Source organism: Salmo salar, chromosome 28 (genome assembly GCF_965601325.2).
Source record: "Salmo salar chromosome 28, fSalSal1, whole genome shotgun sequence".
Taxonomy (NCBI): Eukaryota; Metazoa; Chordata; class Actinopteri; order Salmoniformes; family Salmonidae; genus Salmo; species Salmo salar.
The window spans coordinates 14,565,687-14,580,364 of NC_138318.1; the positions used below are offsets into that span (position 1 = coordinate 14,565,687).

Below are 14,678 nucleotides of genomic sequence, written 5' to 3' on the forward strand. Positions count from 1 at the left end.
GATAGGTTGGAGGACATCCTCCGGAAGTGGTCATAATTACTATGTAAGTCTATGGAAGGGGGGTGAGAACCAAGAGCCTCCTAGGTTTTGTGTTGAATTTAATGTACTTAGAGGAGTACGGAAACTAGCTATCCTCCAGCTACACCATAGTGCCACCCTACAGAGTGCTGGTGAAGCTACTGTAGACCTTCATTGCAAAACAGTGTGTTTTAATCAATCATTTGGTGACGTGAATATATTTTGATTAGTTTTATCTAAAAAGGATAACTTTTTGGATGTTTATTTTATTTTATTAAATTCACTGAGGAGGATGGTCCTCCTCTGAGGAGCCTCCACTGGTATAAAACAATCTGAAAATGATCTACTTTGGTTTAAAAGAATCATGAAACCTATAACTGTCACGTCCTGACCCTAGTAAGATGTCATTTTCTATAGTAGAGTAGCTCAGGGCGTGACAGGGGGTGTTTTGTCTTTTTCTATGTTTTCTATATCTATGTTTGTGTTCTAGGTTTTCTATTTCTATGTTTTTTTGGGGGGGTTGATCTCCAATTGGAGGCAGCTGGTCCTCGTTGCCTCTGATTGGAGATCATATTTAAGTAGGGGTTTTTCTTCCTGGGTTTTTGTGGGATGTTTTCCGTTTTGTCAAGTGTACCTGACGGAACTGTTGGCTGTTGTTTTTGTTTAAGTGTCTTCATTAAAGTCAAGAAATGAGCACTATACACGCTGCGCCTTGGTCCCCTTTATACGACCCGCGTTACAATAACACAATAAATTAATTTGAATTTGTGAAAATAATTTTTGGGGACCTGACTTGCTTACTACTTTTTCCATGTTGTTTCTTCCTTCACAGACTCCATGAAATGAGGACTTATTTTATTTGGTCACATGATTCATTTTGTGTATGGTTTCCTAGAAACAAGAAGTGGCTCAACTAACCCTTTGGCTCAATTCTCCCCTAGGGTCTGACCTGTGTTGTTGTAGTGTGAGGTAATAATATTATGGTAGAATATGTCTTTGAAAGTATCCATGGAGAACAGATGATATGAGAGAGTACATTGGATTGTTAGCTGAGTTGACTGTGAAATAACCAGGCACATCATGGCACAGGAGGCTGCTGAGGGGAGGATGGCTCATAATAATCTCTGGAATGGAGCTAATGCAATGGCATCAAACACACGGAAATGTGTTTGATGTATTTGATACAATTCCGCTCCAGTCCTTACCACGAGCCCATCCTCCCCAATTAAGGTGCCACCAACCTCCTGTGCGTTATGGCTATAGTGGACAGTCAACATCATAAAGCACAGTTGGGCTACTACTTCGGTGATATCATGGCGAGCGTGGTTGACCACTAATAGGTCAGAACTATGTTTTTGAATGGCATGTTGTGCTGACAAGAGGTCAGCTCTACACGTGCAGTGTCATCACCAGGTAAGGGGATTGGGTCGGACTGTAGTCAGTAAAATAGAGGACTGAAATGTCCCTTCATATACAGTATGCAAAGAGATGAGATGGCAGTGTGTGTGGTTTGCATGGTTTATAGTAGTGAGTTATTAAAGTAGGCAAATGGGTGTGAAGGCTTTCATCTCTCCCCTTTACGCCCTAACTGAAGAGGAAATTGGACATAAAGCTGGTGGATAATCATGTTTCTGATGTGTGTTATGGAACAAGGCTACAGTAGTGAGTTAAATTAAAACAAGTGAATCCGGTTACTGATAATCAAAAGCAGCTGCTCGATTCCCCACATGCAGACCAGGACAGAGCTAGAAGCTAGTGGACACTGAGAGGTCTAGATGTTTGTTTTGTCTGTATATTTGTTTGCACAAGCCTACTTTATAGTCTGTATATGGTATAGGTATGTTTATGTATAATTGTATACATGTTTGTGTGTCGTACTGCACATTTTTGTTATGTAGGCCTAGTATGTGTAATCTATTTGTCTGTCAGTGTGTGAATTGCCTATGTTAGATGTTAACGATAATTACAAATGTACACACACGCAGACACACACACTATCCTCATGGGGACCTAATTCATTTCCATTCAAAATCCTATTTTCCCTAAACCTTAACCTATAACCCTAACCCAAACCCTAAAGCTAACTCCTAACCTTAACCACTAACCCCTTACCCGAACACTAATTGTAACCCTAACCCTAAAACAAACCCTTAAGCTTAAAATAGCCTTTGTCCTTATGGGGATGTGGGAAATGTCCCCATGAGGGAGAATTTTCCTTGTTCCACTATCCTTGTGGGGATCTTTTGGGGATTTTAGGTCCCCACAAGGACAGAAGAACCAACACACACACACACACACAGTAGATTACTATTTGGGAAATAATTACCAGTTCTGTAGCCATAGAGAACATAATGCAGTTTTCTTTTGTTGACTCATCCACGAAAGTATGTCAGAAATATATAGGATTTCTTGCCTCTCTAGGTTCACAGAGACCAAGGTCAGTGTTTATAGGCATTTCCAACGCCCCCCCCCCCCCCCCCTCCCCAATCCCCTGTTTATTGACTCTGAATAGACCAAATCAATTAATCTGTAATATAGCTTACAGTCATGTCCTGGATAAACTTTCCTTTCAAAACATTTGGATTCAATTATCATGGGGATATGATATCCAAACAAACTGCTTTTGCCTATTAATAAAGTGATTGCACCGTGCAATATGAGCTAACGCTGCTCATTCAGATATTTTCATAGCTTAAGAATTAGTTGACTTACTATTATGGGCAAAACACGATTTAGATCAATGACACAGTTTTTGTTTGTTTTTGCTTCCAAAGTGTCCTGGTTCAAACTGCCTTCTGGGTATTGTTCTGTAATCAAATACAGATCCAGTTTTGGGATTACATGTTGTCAATGAAGAGACGCTGTCGAAGTAGGCCTTAAAAAGCTGACTAGTTGGAGCTTGTGACAATGATTCCTTGATATGGGGCTGTTATGTATCAAAACATGTTTCAGTCTATAACAACAATGGGCCCTGATCGCAAAATAACTTTCAGAGTAACTTGCTTTAGGACACACTCAGTCCATTCAGTCCCATTCAACAGTAGCTCATGCACATTACTGTAACTTGACAGGAGTTGCCATTGACGACGAGGAAAGGGGGAAACGGTCCAGAGGAGCATTGGCCAGGGTGATAACTGAAGAGGCCCTGTAGTACATTGAGGAAATGACCGGACATGACAATGTGTTGTGTTTCAGATAAAGCCTGTAGTGGTCCATGGCTTCTATATGTAAACAGAAAGCAGGGTGTAAAGATTGAGGCGGGTCTCTGGCACGTGGTGGTTCTGTCTTTCTCTGATGACAGCTGGTAACAACCGAGCTGTAGTGGAGAGGTTGGTGTTTGTGTGTGTGTGTGTGTGAATGTTTGTTTGTTGCTCTGTCTGATTTCGACAGTCTCCAGTGGCCCAATCCCCCTCCTGGGGTTTGTGTTTTTGATTTAGTGCCCACAAATTCCTCTCAGTTGAAGTAACAATATTGTTGCGCTTCATGTTTCCCCCTGTGAAATCCGGCGGAGGCCATAGAGAGGCTTGATTTAGGCTGAATATCACTGAGAGGTACTGTAAGCCATTAGGGCCTGGAGTCGTTTTTATATTGGATATATTTGGGAGCGGGAGATGGCTTTGTTAACTTCAATGTTCCCTATCTCTGGCCCAGATAAAAGCAGCTTTGGACGGAGGAGAAGTCACATCACAGAAGTTTTATTAGCAGACAGATCATTTAAATGGAGTGAATGCCATTTCAGTCTTTGGGGCTTAGGCTGAGTGCTTCACTAATGTTTCATAGGGCTCTTTCTTGTCACACACAGTTTATCATCATATTGGAGACATAGCTGACTATTGGGTAGAAACTATTAAACAAGAACCACCCTGCCAGAATGACTCTGACAGTAGCAGTCTATTTTATTCAAACCTGCAGGAGGTCTCTGTTAGTGGAGGATGAGCTAAGATCTGAACAATGCACAGAAGTGTGTTTTAACAGCAATGTGACAGACACGCAAAGTTATGCACACAGTGACCTGCTATGAGTAGTAACACACCTTGCATTTTCACTCTACATCCCATCTATGTACTCATTTGTCAATAGGCCTAACTTACCTGGTAGATAACGGTTACATTTATCCATTTAAGTGACCATAGTCACTAGGCAGGGCTTTGGCTGTTACTATTGGTCAGTCAAAAAAGTTGCTATTTTCCTGAGAAAGCCTGTTTTCCCTCTGGTTACCATGCCTCCAATGAAAGAAGCACCGGCCTGTGTTTATCAACCTCTGATAATTGTCTGTCTTTGGCTTCTGTCAGAGACACTCTCATTCATTTAATAAAATTTTTCTGAGATCATGTTTGTCATATGACGTGTAATCACGTTGTAATCATTGGTTAAATACCATGATAAACACAGAAGTGTGTGTGTATTTAAGTTTTGCAGAAGCAGGGCCAAATGTAAAACATCTGTTTTTGACTGGTGATCTGTGCTTAGTTTTAATCTGTATCGTGTGAGGTACTGTCAATTTTATTCAATATCTCACACACACATACTGGTCCTGCAGTACATACAGCACATCATTTACAACATGATAGAACTGCTCTTTCTCTAGAACATGTAGCAAATTTAAAGGGAACTTAGGTATATTGTCAGAAAAACACAGAAAAGGGAGGCCATAAAGCCAGATAGATGGAGCCATCTACAGTAGATCATGCAGCTGGTTTTATACAGCACATATGAAGGTTGAGATTCTTAATATTTGTGTGATTACGATCACTTTAGAGGCCTCATTGTGAAAGTGCATTTAGCCAAGCGCTAATGGTTTTCGTAGTTCCTCTTTTGGGGGAATGTTGTCCTTTACTCTTGCAGACAATTATTGGACAGTAAACTCAGGCTTGATATCTCTTTCAAATAATAATGGAAGTGTTTTAAGGAAATGCTACAGGTAACTGCCAAAATAAAGGAAAGACTTGAGTAAATGAGGGATACAAAGTATATTACATGTCCTAGACTCCAGCCACCCTAGTCATAGACTGTTCCCTCTGCTACCGCACTGCAAGCGGTACCGGAGCGCCAAGTCTAGGTCCAAGAGGCTTCTAAACAGCTTCTACCCCAAAGCCATAAGACTCCATGAACATCTAATCAAATGGCTACCCAGACTATTTGCATTGCCCCCCTCCCCTTCTACGCTGCTGCTACTCTCTGTTATTATCTATGCATAGTCACTTTAATAACTCTACCTACATGTACATATTACCTCAATTACCTCGACACCGGTGACCCCGCACATTGACTCTGTACCGGTACCCGCTGTATATAGCCTCGCTATTGTTATTTTACTGCTGCTCTTTAATTATGTGTTACTTTTATCTCTTTTTGGGGTATTTTCTTAAAACTGCATTGTTGGTTAAGGGCTTGTAAGTAAGCATTTCACTGTAAGGTCTACACCTGTTGTATTTGGCACATAAAATTAGATTTGATATTGAAAGCAGGTGCTACCACACAGGTGTGATTCCTGAGTTAATTAAGCAATTAAAACATCCCATCATGCTTAGGGTCAATATATACAAATATGATAAAATATATATAATATTTTAGTTCACAACTTGTTTAACACTACATAGCGTACATCACATACTAGCAATTTTGTGTAATATAGATGTCGATTAGATCTTAGACACTCATTCATTTAATACCCTCAAGTGTTGATGTTTCCTCCTCTTGACTCTCCATCCAATTCACACAACGGGCAAGTGGGTGGCTAACTTACTAGCAATAGGCTATATCATGGGGAGCATAGAAATAACGTCTGCCCATAAAAATGAAAATAGTAATACTTCTTCAATTATTAGAATTATACAAATATTATATATAGAATATTTTAGTTCACAACTTGTTTAACACTACATAGCCTATATCAAAATATAGCAATTTTGTGTAATGTGCGGGTCAATTAGATCCTAGACATAATTGACACATGTATCCAATTATGATTTCAAAGTTAAGGCGATTGATTAAGCTATACATTTTTCTGAGATCATGTTTGTCATGTGACGTGTAATCACGTTGTAATCATTGGTTAAATACTATGATAAACACAGAAGTGTGTATTTAAGTTATGCAGAAGCAGGGCCAAATGTAAAACATCTGTTTTTGACTGGTGATCTGTGCTTAGTTTTAATCTGTATCGTGTGAGGTACTGTCAATTTTATTCAATATCTCACACGCACATACTGGTCCTGCAGTACATACAGCACATCATTTACAACATGATAGAACTGCTCTTTCTCTAGAACATGTAGCAAATTTAAAGCGAACTTAGGTATATTGTCACCTAAGAAATAGGAGTACTTTTGACAGGTTGGCTGGGTGTAGTTGAATATTTGTGTTTTTATTAGCATGATATAAACTCTCATAGGAGTATTCCCCTTATCCAGAGTAATAAGTAAATTGCTTAGTATACTTGTTCACTTAGCCTATGTTATGCACATTCACAGTAGCAGGACGGTGCTGTGGCCATAGAAAACAGCTAAATTGTATTACTGAGTGTAGATCAAGACAGGAACTGATACAATGAAACAATTCACTGTCTGTTTCAAAAACCTTCAAATATTTATACTCTCCTTCTCGCAGCAACCACCTCTGAGGTCAACTGAAGTGTGCAAGTCTCTCTTGTACTAAGGAGTTGTGAATGAGACTGCCATTGCTCCGGTCCAGAACAAACCTCGCTGGACACCTCAGGCAGAGGGAGACTTCCCCATTAATGGAGCCCCTGCACTCCATGAGTCTTTGCTAAAACAGAGAGAGAGACCAGAAGACTACAGCCTGAACCAACCCTTTGGCTTTCAAACTCAATTCAACTTCAAATATCTTTACAGACTGCAATCATCTGAGAAAGAGAGTGAGGAATAAGCATCAGAGACACTATTGAAGCCAAACTCTGGTCTGACGGTAAGACACCCATACACAGTGAGCCTGCCCCTGCTGTCCTCCGATGGAGACCCCAGCTAGAGCGAGACGCTGCTGCAACGTTACAGGTATGTCTTAATTATGTTTTAGGGTTATGATCTGTTTATTTCCAGTCATATTACACACTAAAGAAGATTGTCTAGTGTCTGTATTTGTCTTTCATAATTCTCTAGGCAAGTTCAGCAAAGTTATTTGGTATGTAATTAATACTTTTCATATCAACATTTTTAATATTACAGTATTTATAGCAGACGTTTAGTACCTAATATGGACATTGACTTTCATTGAAAAGGTGGTATTTTGATAGGGGGGATAAAACATTGGAAATAAGCTTCAAAAGCCCCCGAAGTGGAGATATAGGCTCCTGCCAAGTTCAGCAACACCTTTACAAACTTTAATAAGTTTGATCTGCTACTGTGCGCAAAATGGTTTAAGTTGTCATTATGGATTGTTGCAGCTGAATCTGGTTAAGACTTTGGCGGGTTTGTGACAAGGCTTAAAGGGATTGAGTTCATGAGAAATAATCCACATTCGGACTGAGATGCTTAAGAGTATTTTACCCTTCCCTTGGTTAATTCCAGGTTTCTTGACCTACACATTGATACCTGCACTAAATATTTGCTACCGGTTTTTCTAAGACATCAAAGGCTTCTACTTGTGCCGTGAGTCACTTTGTCTATGTGTACTTTTTCTTAGATAGTGGATCAACCACCTCTGGCTGAACTATAGTAAACCCAAGCAGTCACGGAACATATGATCTAATGTCAGGTACATGATATTTTGCTTCATAATGACTTTTTCTGTATTTACATTATTACATTATAGTCATTTAGTAGACGCCGTTATCTGGAGCGACTTACAGGAGCAATTAGGGTTAAGTGCCTTGCTCAATGGCACATTGACCTAGTCGGCTCTCGGATTCGAACCAGCGACCGTTCAGTTACTGGCACAACGCTCTTAACCACTAGGCTACCAGCTTCCCTATTTACAGTTATACCTGTAAATATGTAAATGATACCAATCAAAAATCCTAGATGGATTCATGTGGTTATATTGTGTAAAATCTTCTCTTAGGTTGTCTTCTGGGACTCTAATGCCCAATACTTATGGTATTTAAACTCGACATTAACATCTTACCGATTGATTTAGAATTATTCCGCCATTCATGTCAATGTGGTCCCGTTTCACCTAAGCTGTTTGACACCAGTGCTGATAAGGTACTGTTCAGCATCAGTAAAAATCATCCACTAAACTACAAAGTGGGAAACACTGATAAAGTCTCTGGAGTAAACCTGATAAAGAGACTGTGGAAATAAATACAGCTTTATTGGCCTTATCGAGATCTAGCCACTGATCATCAAGACCTAGAAAAAGACAGGAAAGGGAGAGGGGCAATAAAGACAGATATATGGGGCCATCTACAGTAGATTGTGCACCTGGTTTTATAAAGCACATACAATTGATGTCAGAAGTGTACAGTGCATACACTTAGGTTGGAGTCATTAAAATTTGTTTTTCAACCACTCCAACTATAGTTTTGGCAAGTCAGTTAGGACATCTACTTTGTGCATGACACAAGTCATTTTTCCAAGAATTGTTTACAGACAGATTACTTCACTTATAATTCACTGTATCACAATTCCAGTGGGTCAGAAGTTTACATGCACTAAGTTGACTGTGCATTTAAACAGCTTGGACAATTCCAGAAAAGGGTGTCATGGCTTTAGAAGCTTCTGATAGGCTAATTGACATAATCTGAGTCAATTGGAGGTGTACCTGTGGATGTATTTCAAGGCCTACCTTCAAACTCAATGCCTCTTTGCTTGACATCATGGGAAAATCAAAAGAAATCAGCCAAGACCTCAGAAAAAAAATTGTAGACCTCCACAAGTCTGGTTCATCCTTGAAAGCAATTTCCAAATGCCGGAAGGTACCACGTTCATCTGTACAAACAATAGTACACAAGTATAAACACCAGGGGACCATGCAGCCATTATACCGCTCAGGAAGGAGATGCGTCCTGTCTCCTAGAGGTGAACGTACTTTGGTGGAAACCGGTACAAAAGTATCTATATCCACAGTAAAACGAGTCCTATTTCGACATAACATGAAAGGCCGCTCAGCAAGGAAGAAGACACAAAACATCCATAAAACAGCCAGACTACGGTTTGCAACTGCACATGGGGACAAAGATCGTACTTTTTGGAGAAATGTCCTCTGGTCTAATGAAACAAAAATAGAACTGTTTGGCCATAATGACCATCGTTATCTTTGGAGGAAAAAGGGGGACGCTTGCAAGCCGGGGAACACCATCACAACCATGAAGCACGGGGTGGTTACATCGTGTTGTGGAGGTGCTTTGCTGCAGGAGGGACTGGTGCACTTCACAAAATAGATGGCATCATGAGGGAGGAAAATTATGTGGATATATTGAAGCAACATCTCAAGACATCAGTCAGGAAGTTAAAGCTTGGTCGCAAATGGGTCTTCCAAATGGACAATGACCCCAAGCATACATCCAAAGTTGTGGCAAAATGGCTTAAGGACAACAAAGTCAAGGTATTGGAGTGGCCATCACAAAGCCCTGACCTCAGTCCTATAGAAAATTTGTGGGCAGAACTGAAAAAGTGTGTGCGAGCAAGGAGGCCTACAAACTTGACTCAGTTACACCAGCTCTGTCAGGAGGAATGGGACAAAATTCATCCAACTTTTTGTGGGAAGCTTGTGGAAGGCTACCCAAAACGTTTGACCCAAGTTAAACAATTTAAAGGCAATGCTACCAAATACTAATTGAGTGTATGTAAACTTCTGACCCACTGGGAATGTGATGAAAGAAATAAAAGCTGAAATCAATCATTCTCTCTACTATTATTCTGACATTTCACATTCTTAAAATAAAGTGGTGATCCTAACTGACCTAAGACAGGGAATTTTTACTAGGATTAAATGTCAGGAATTGTGAAAAACTGAGTTTAAATGTATTTGGCTAGGGTGTATGTAAACTTCCGACTTCAACTGTATGAAGATTGAGATTCTTAATATTTGTGTGATTACGATCACTTTAGAGGCCTCATTGTGAACGTGTATTCAGCCAAGAACTAATGGTTTTGGTAGTTCCTCTTTTGGGTGAATGTTGTCCTTACTCTTGCAGACAATTATTGGACAGTAAACTCAGGCTTGATATCTCTTTCAAATCACAAGAGAAGTGTTTAAGGGAAATGCTACAGGTAACTACCAAAATAAAGGAAACACTTGAGTAAATGAGGGATACAAAGTATATTGAAAGCAGGTGCTTCCACACAGGTGTCGTTCCAGAGTTAATTAAGCAATTAAAACATCCCATCATGCTTATTGTCATGTTTAAGAGTTTCTGCTAAATTATAAAAATGTCCAGTTGCCCATTATTTTGGCTACCATGGCTAGAAGAACAGATCTCAGTGACTTTGAAAGAGGGGTGTCAAAGGAGCATTGGGGGTTTACAGGGTGTATGTGCGCATGTGTGTGTGTGTGTCTGTCAGTCAGTCACCAGATCTCAACTCACTTGAACGCTTATGGGAGATGCTGGAGCAACACCACCATCAACAAAATACCAAATGTTGGAATTTCTCTTGGAAGAAGGGTGTCACATCCCTCCAATAGAATTCCAGACACTTGTAGAATTTATGCCACGGTGCATTGAAGTGGTTCTGGCAGCTCTGGCAGCTCGTGGTGGCTCAACACCCTATTAAGACGCTTTATGTTGGTGTTCCCTTTATTTTGGCAGTTACCTGTATGTTACACTTATGAACAACTGACGTTAGCAACAAGGTACTATTAAGCTGTTAAATGTTTATGGCACCTCTTAAGAATTAATATTTGAAATGGTTTTATCTCTTTGATCAAACAGTGTTTCCTTTATAAAAATTAATGTTTGCCTTTTCTAATGCCTTAGAATTAAACAGACAATTTGAACTGGTGACTAAAAGCATACTTGGCGTTATGATTAAATAGCTCTTGTCTAAAAATATGTAACAATGTAAGATTGAGTAGAGAGATGTGATATCTACAGATGAAAATTAGCTTTGTTGCTAACTCCGGCACGTTTACATTGAGGTTGAACCTGAAATGTTGATTAATGTGCACTGTCCGTTGAATGTAGTTTTTTTCAGTCTGACGCACTCATAGTTGTAGGTGTGAGTTGTGAGTGTTCTGCCCGGGTGTTCTGAAATCATTGGCCGAGGAATGTACCTAAACATCTGGTCACAGTTAAATGGACAACATCACCACTATCAGATATGCTGTAAATATTTTAATCAAAGAATGCTCTAAAAACAACATTACTCCATGTTTATAGCGGACTTGTAAATATGATAGTTAGTTTACATGAAGATAAGACATACACCGAACGCATAACCTACTCTAACATTCTCTGATAGATATTTTAGAATTCTTTTTTTTTATTATGCATGTTGTAATGAACTACTACAGAATTGGCATATGTTGTAATCTAACTGATACATTTGTTTAATTTTTTCTCCACTTTGGCAGTAGGATATGGATTCTGAGTGATTGGACTAGTGTTGTAATGCAACATTCTTCCTCTGTAAGAATGCAGTGAGCTCACACATCATACAGATGTTTTCAATCAATATTTGTTGACACAAAGCACCATTAGTTTACTGATCACATTTGCATAAACATTTTGCGATTTTCTTATTTACCTTGCATGTTTTCTAAATTGGTTTTCGTACCGAGTTTACATACAGTGGCCCTGAAGTACAAACATGTGTAGAACATAAGTACTATGGGGCCTAAGTACCAGCCACACACAGAAAACATCAACGGCATCCCGCCCTAAACAGCCTGCATTCCCCACCAATGACTTGCGCTCAACAGAAGTAAACAAACAGTCTATCTGGTCTGTCTATACGAGTTGTGGTGAAAGGGGATCATCTGTTTGTTGGACACCCCAGCCCCATGTAAACAAACAATACAACTGGCCTAGTGAATGTGAACGAATTTCCAATGTCAGAATGGGGGGCTTCCCATGTTTACTCCTTCCAGCGTTGAACTTCCTAACAGTTTACATGGAGGAAATACTAGTGTCTTGGCTATTTACTTCAGCTTTAGTGTGTAATTACTTGACAGAGATCAATAACGGCTTGCTTGACAAATGCTTGGCAGTTTTATGGCAAGCATTTTTTTTCTGCTCAGAAGTAAATTTTGCTCCCTTACAAGAACTCATAACAAAGCTTCCCTTGTTATGTAATTAAAAACACTGGTTAACATGGATTACAACAGCTTAAAGCTGGAATCCTTAATGATGAAACTGCCGCGTCCGTTTGCGCTATTACGACAACAAATAAGTTACTGCAAACAACGAACAGAGTTTTTTTTCCTCTGACGTCATTGCACGCGCGATAGAACAGGAGCATAGCAAAACCATTTTTACCTGGATGCCTGATGCACCCCACAAGTGCTTGTCAACAAAACAACAACAATAACAATGGCCCTGGGGCAGACAGTGCTGCTGTTGCCCCCTGGTGCAGATTCCATCTTTAAATGTCAATATCTTTAGCTTTCTCATATCGAACTATTTCATATAGATTGAAGTCTCCCAGTTGTCTTTTGTTTATATTACAGTTAGCCGTTTTTGTAATTTTATCAGTAACTTGCTGTATTAATCAACAGTATGATAACTGTATAAACTGAATACAGTAGATTGCCATAGAATTCACAGTAAAATACCGGACATTTGTTTTACAGCACACTGTAAGACCTTTCTGTAATTTCAACAGTAAAACACTGTAGAATGCACAGTAAAATACCTTAAATGTGTTTTACAGTATTAGTTATGGTGCATTATGGAAAAATGTTGTGGGTGGGGAAGGAGTCTCTGTCTCATTAACCTATTTTAAGGTGCGCCTTATAAGAGGCTAAATTTGTTGCACCTGTTAGTGAGAATGCTATCCCCCCACAGAATACGGTAATATACTGTATTTTAGGAATTCTACAAACCTTGTCCTGAAACTCTACAGCAGGGTTCCCCAACTGAATTTGGCCCACGAAACCAGCTCCAAAATATTTTAATGTTGGAAATCTGTTAACAAGTATTCAAACGCATAATTAAAATACGTGATCATATACAAATGTAAGCATTATTACGTTTTAGTCAAATATTATATCTGTTTGAGCTTCTCGCGGTCAATTTGACATCTACAAATTACGTTTAATTATGTTCTGGGCCCCCAACCATCCGCTCAAGAAAAAAATCGGCCTGCGGCTGAATCTAGTTGATGATCCCATCTCTACAGTAACGAACTGGCCAATTGCTACCAGTGCCAAAAACCTTTTGAACACTATTGGGTACATGGTATTGTTGTTTCTCATTCATTAACATATTTTGAGGCGTGTCTTGTAAGAAGCTATATTTGTTGCATCTGTTAGTTAGAGTGCTGTACCAATGTAAGTGATATATGTGGTAGTAATTCCCTAACAATTACATTTACATAGGGGACAGATCAGAGTGACAGCAAGTCTCAAACCTTTAATGGTTGAATGGCTAGCCATGTTCTTTTGATCTGTTTTGCCCTTTAGTCATTGTCTGTTTAGACGTCTTTATTAAGGTCTAAAGTGCAAGTGATATAGAACATCAAATGGTATGCTGTATTTCTATGCTCAAATGGGCCAACATCTTCATATTTTTTCCTTTATTTAAATAGGGAAATCAGTTAAGAACAAATTCTTATTTTCAATGACAGCCTAGGAACCATGGGTTAACTGCCTTGTTCAGGGGCAGAACGACAGATTTGAACCTTGTCAGCTCAGGGATTCAAACTTGCAACCTTTCAGTTACTAGTCCAATGCTCTAACCACTAGGCTACGCTGCCACCCCGTTGTTGTTGTTTACAGACAGATTATCTCACTTATAATTCACTGTATCACAATTCCAGTGGGTCAGAAGATTACATACACTAAGTTGACTGTGCCTTTAAACAGCTTGGAAAATTTCAGAAAATGATATCATGGCTTTAGAAGCTTCTGATAGGCTAATTGACATCATTTGAGTCAATTGAGGTGTACCTGTGGATGAATTGCAAGGCCTACCTTCAAACTCAGTGCCTCTTTGCTTGACATCATGGGAAAATAAAAATAAATCAGCCAAGACCTCAGAATCTTTTTTTTGTAGACCTCCACAAGTCTGGTTCATCCTTGGGAGCAATTTCCAAATGCCTGAAGGTACCACATCCATCTGCACAAACAATAGTACGCAAGTATAAACACCATGGGACCACGCAGCCGTCATACCACTCAGGAAGGAGACGCGTTCTGTTTCCTAGAGATGAACGTACTTTGGTGCGAAAAGTGCAAATCAATCCCAGAACAACAGCAAAGGACCTTGTGAAGATGCTGGAGGAAACCGGTACAAAAGTATCTATATCCACAGTAAAACGAGTCCTATATCGACATAACATGAAAGGCCGCTCAGCAAGGAAGAAGCCTCTGCTCCAGCCAGACTACGGTTTGCAACTGCACATGGGGACAAAGATTGTACTTTTTGGAGAAATGTCCTCTGGTCTGATGAAACAAAAATAGAACTGTTTGGCCATCGTTATGTTTGGAGGAAAAAGGGGGAGGCTTGCAAGCCGGGGAACTCCATCCTAACCGTGAAGCACGGGGGTAGCAGCATCATGTTGTGGGGGTGCTTTGCTCTAGGAGGGACTGGTGCACTTCAC

At 39.7% G+C, this 14,678-nt stretch overlaps 1 protein-coding gene across 6 annotated transcripts in view; it reads left to right on the forward strand.

Moving 5' to 3' along the window:
• The window catches only part of myocd (myocardin), a 137,430-nt gene that overhangs the window by 3,728 nt on the left and 119,024 nt on the right, over positions 1-14,678 (forward strand). For all 6 annotated transcript variants that reach the window (XM_045710228.2, XM_014179537.3, XM_014179539.3 and 3 more), the window contains exon 2: positions 6,628-7,031. In XM_045710228.2, the coding sequence (XP_045566184.1) occupies positions 6,989-7,031 (43 nt within the window). In that variant the 5' untranslated portion in view covers positions 6,628-6,988. The remainder of the gene's footprint in view (positions 1-6,627; positions 7,032-14,678) is intronic.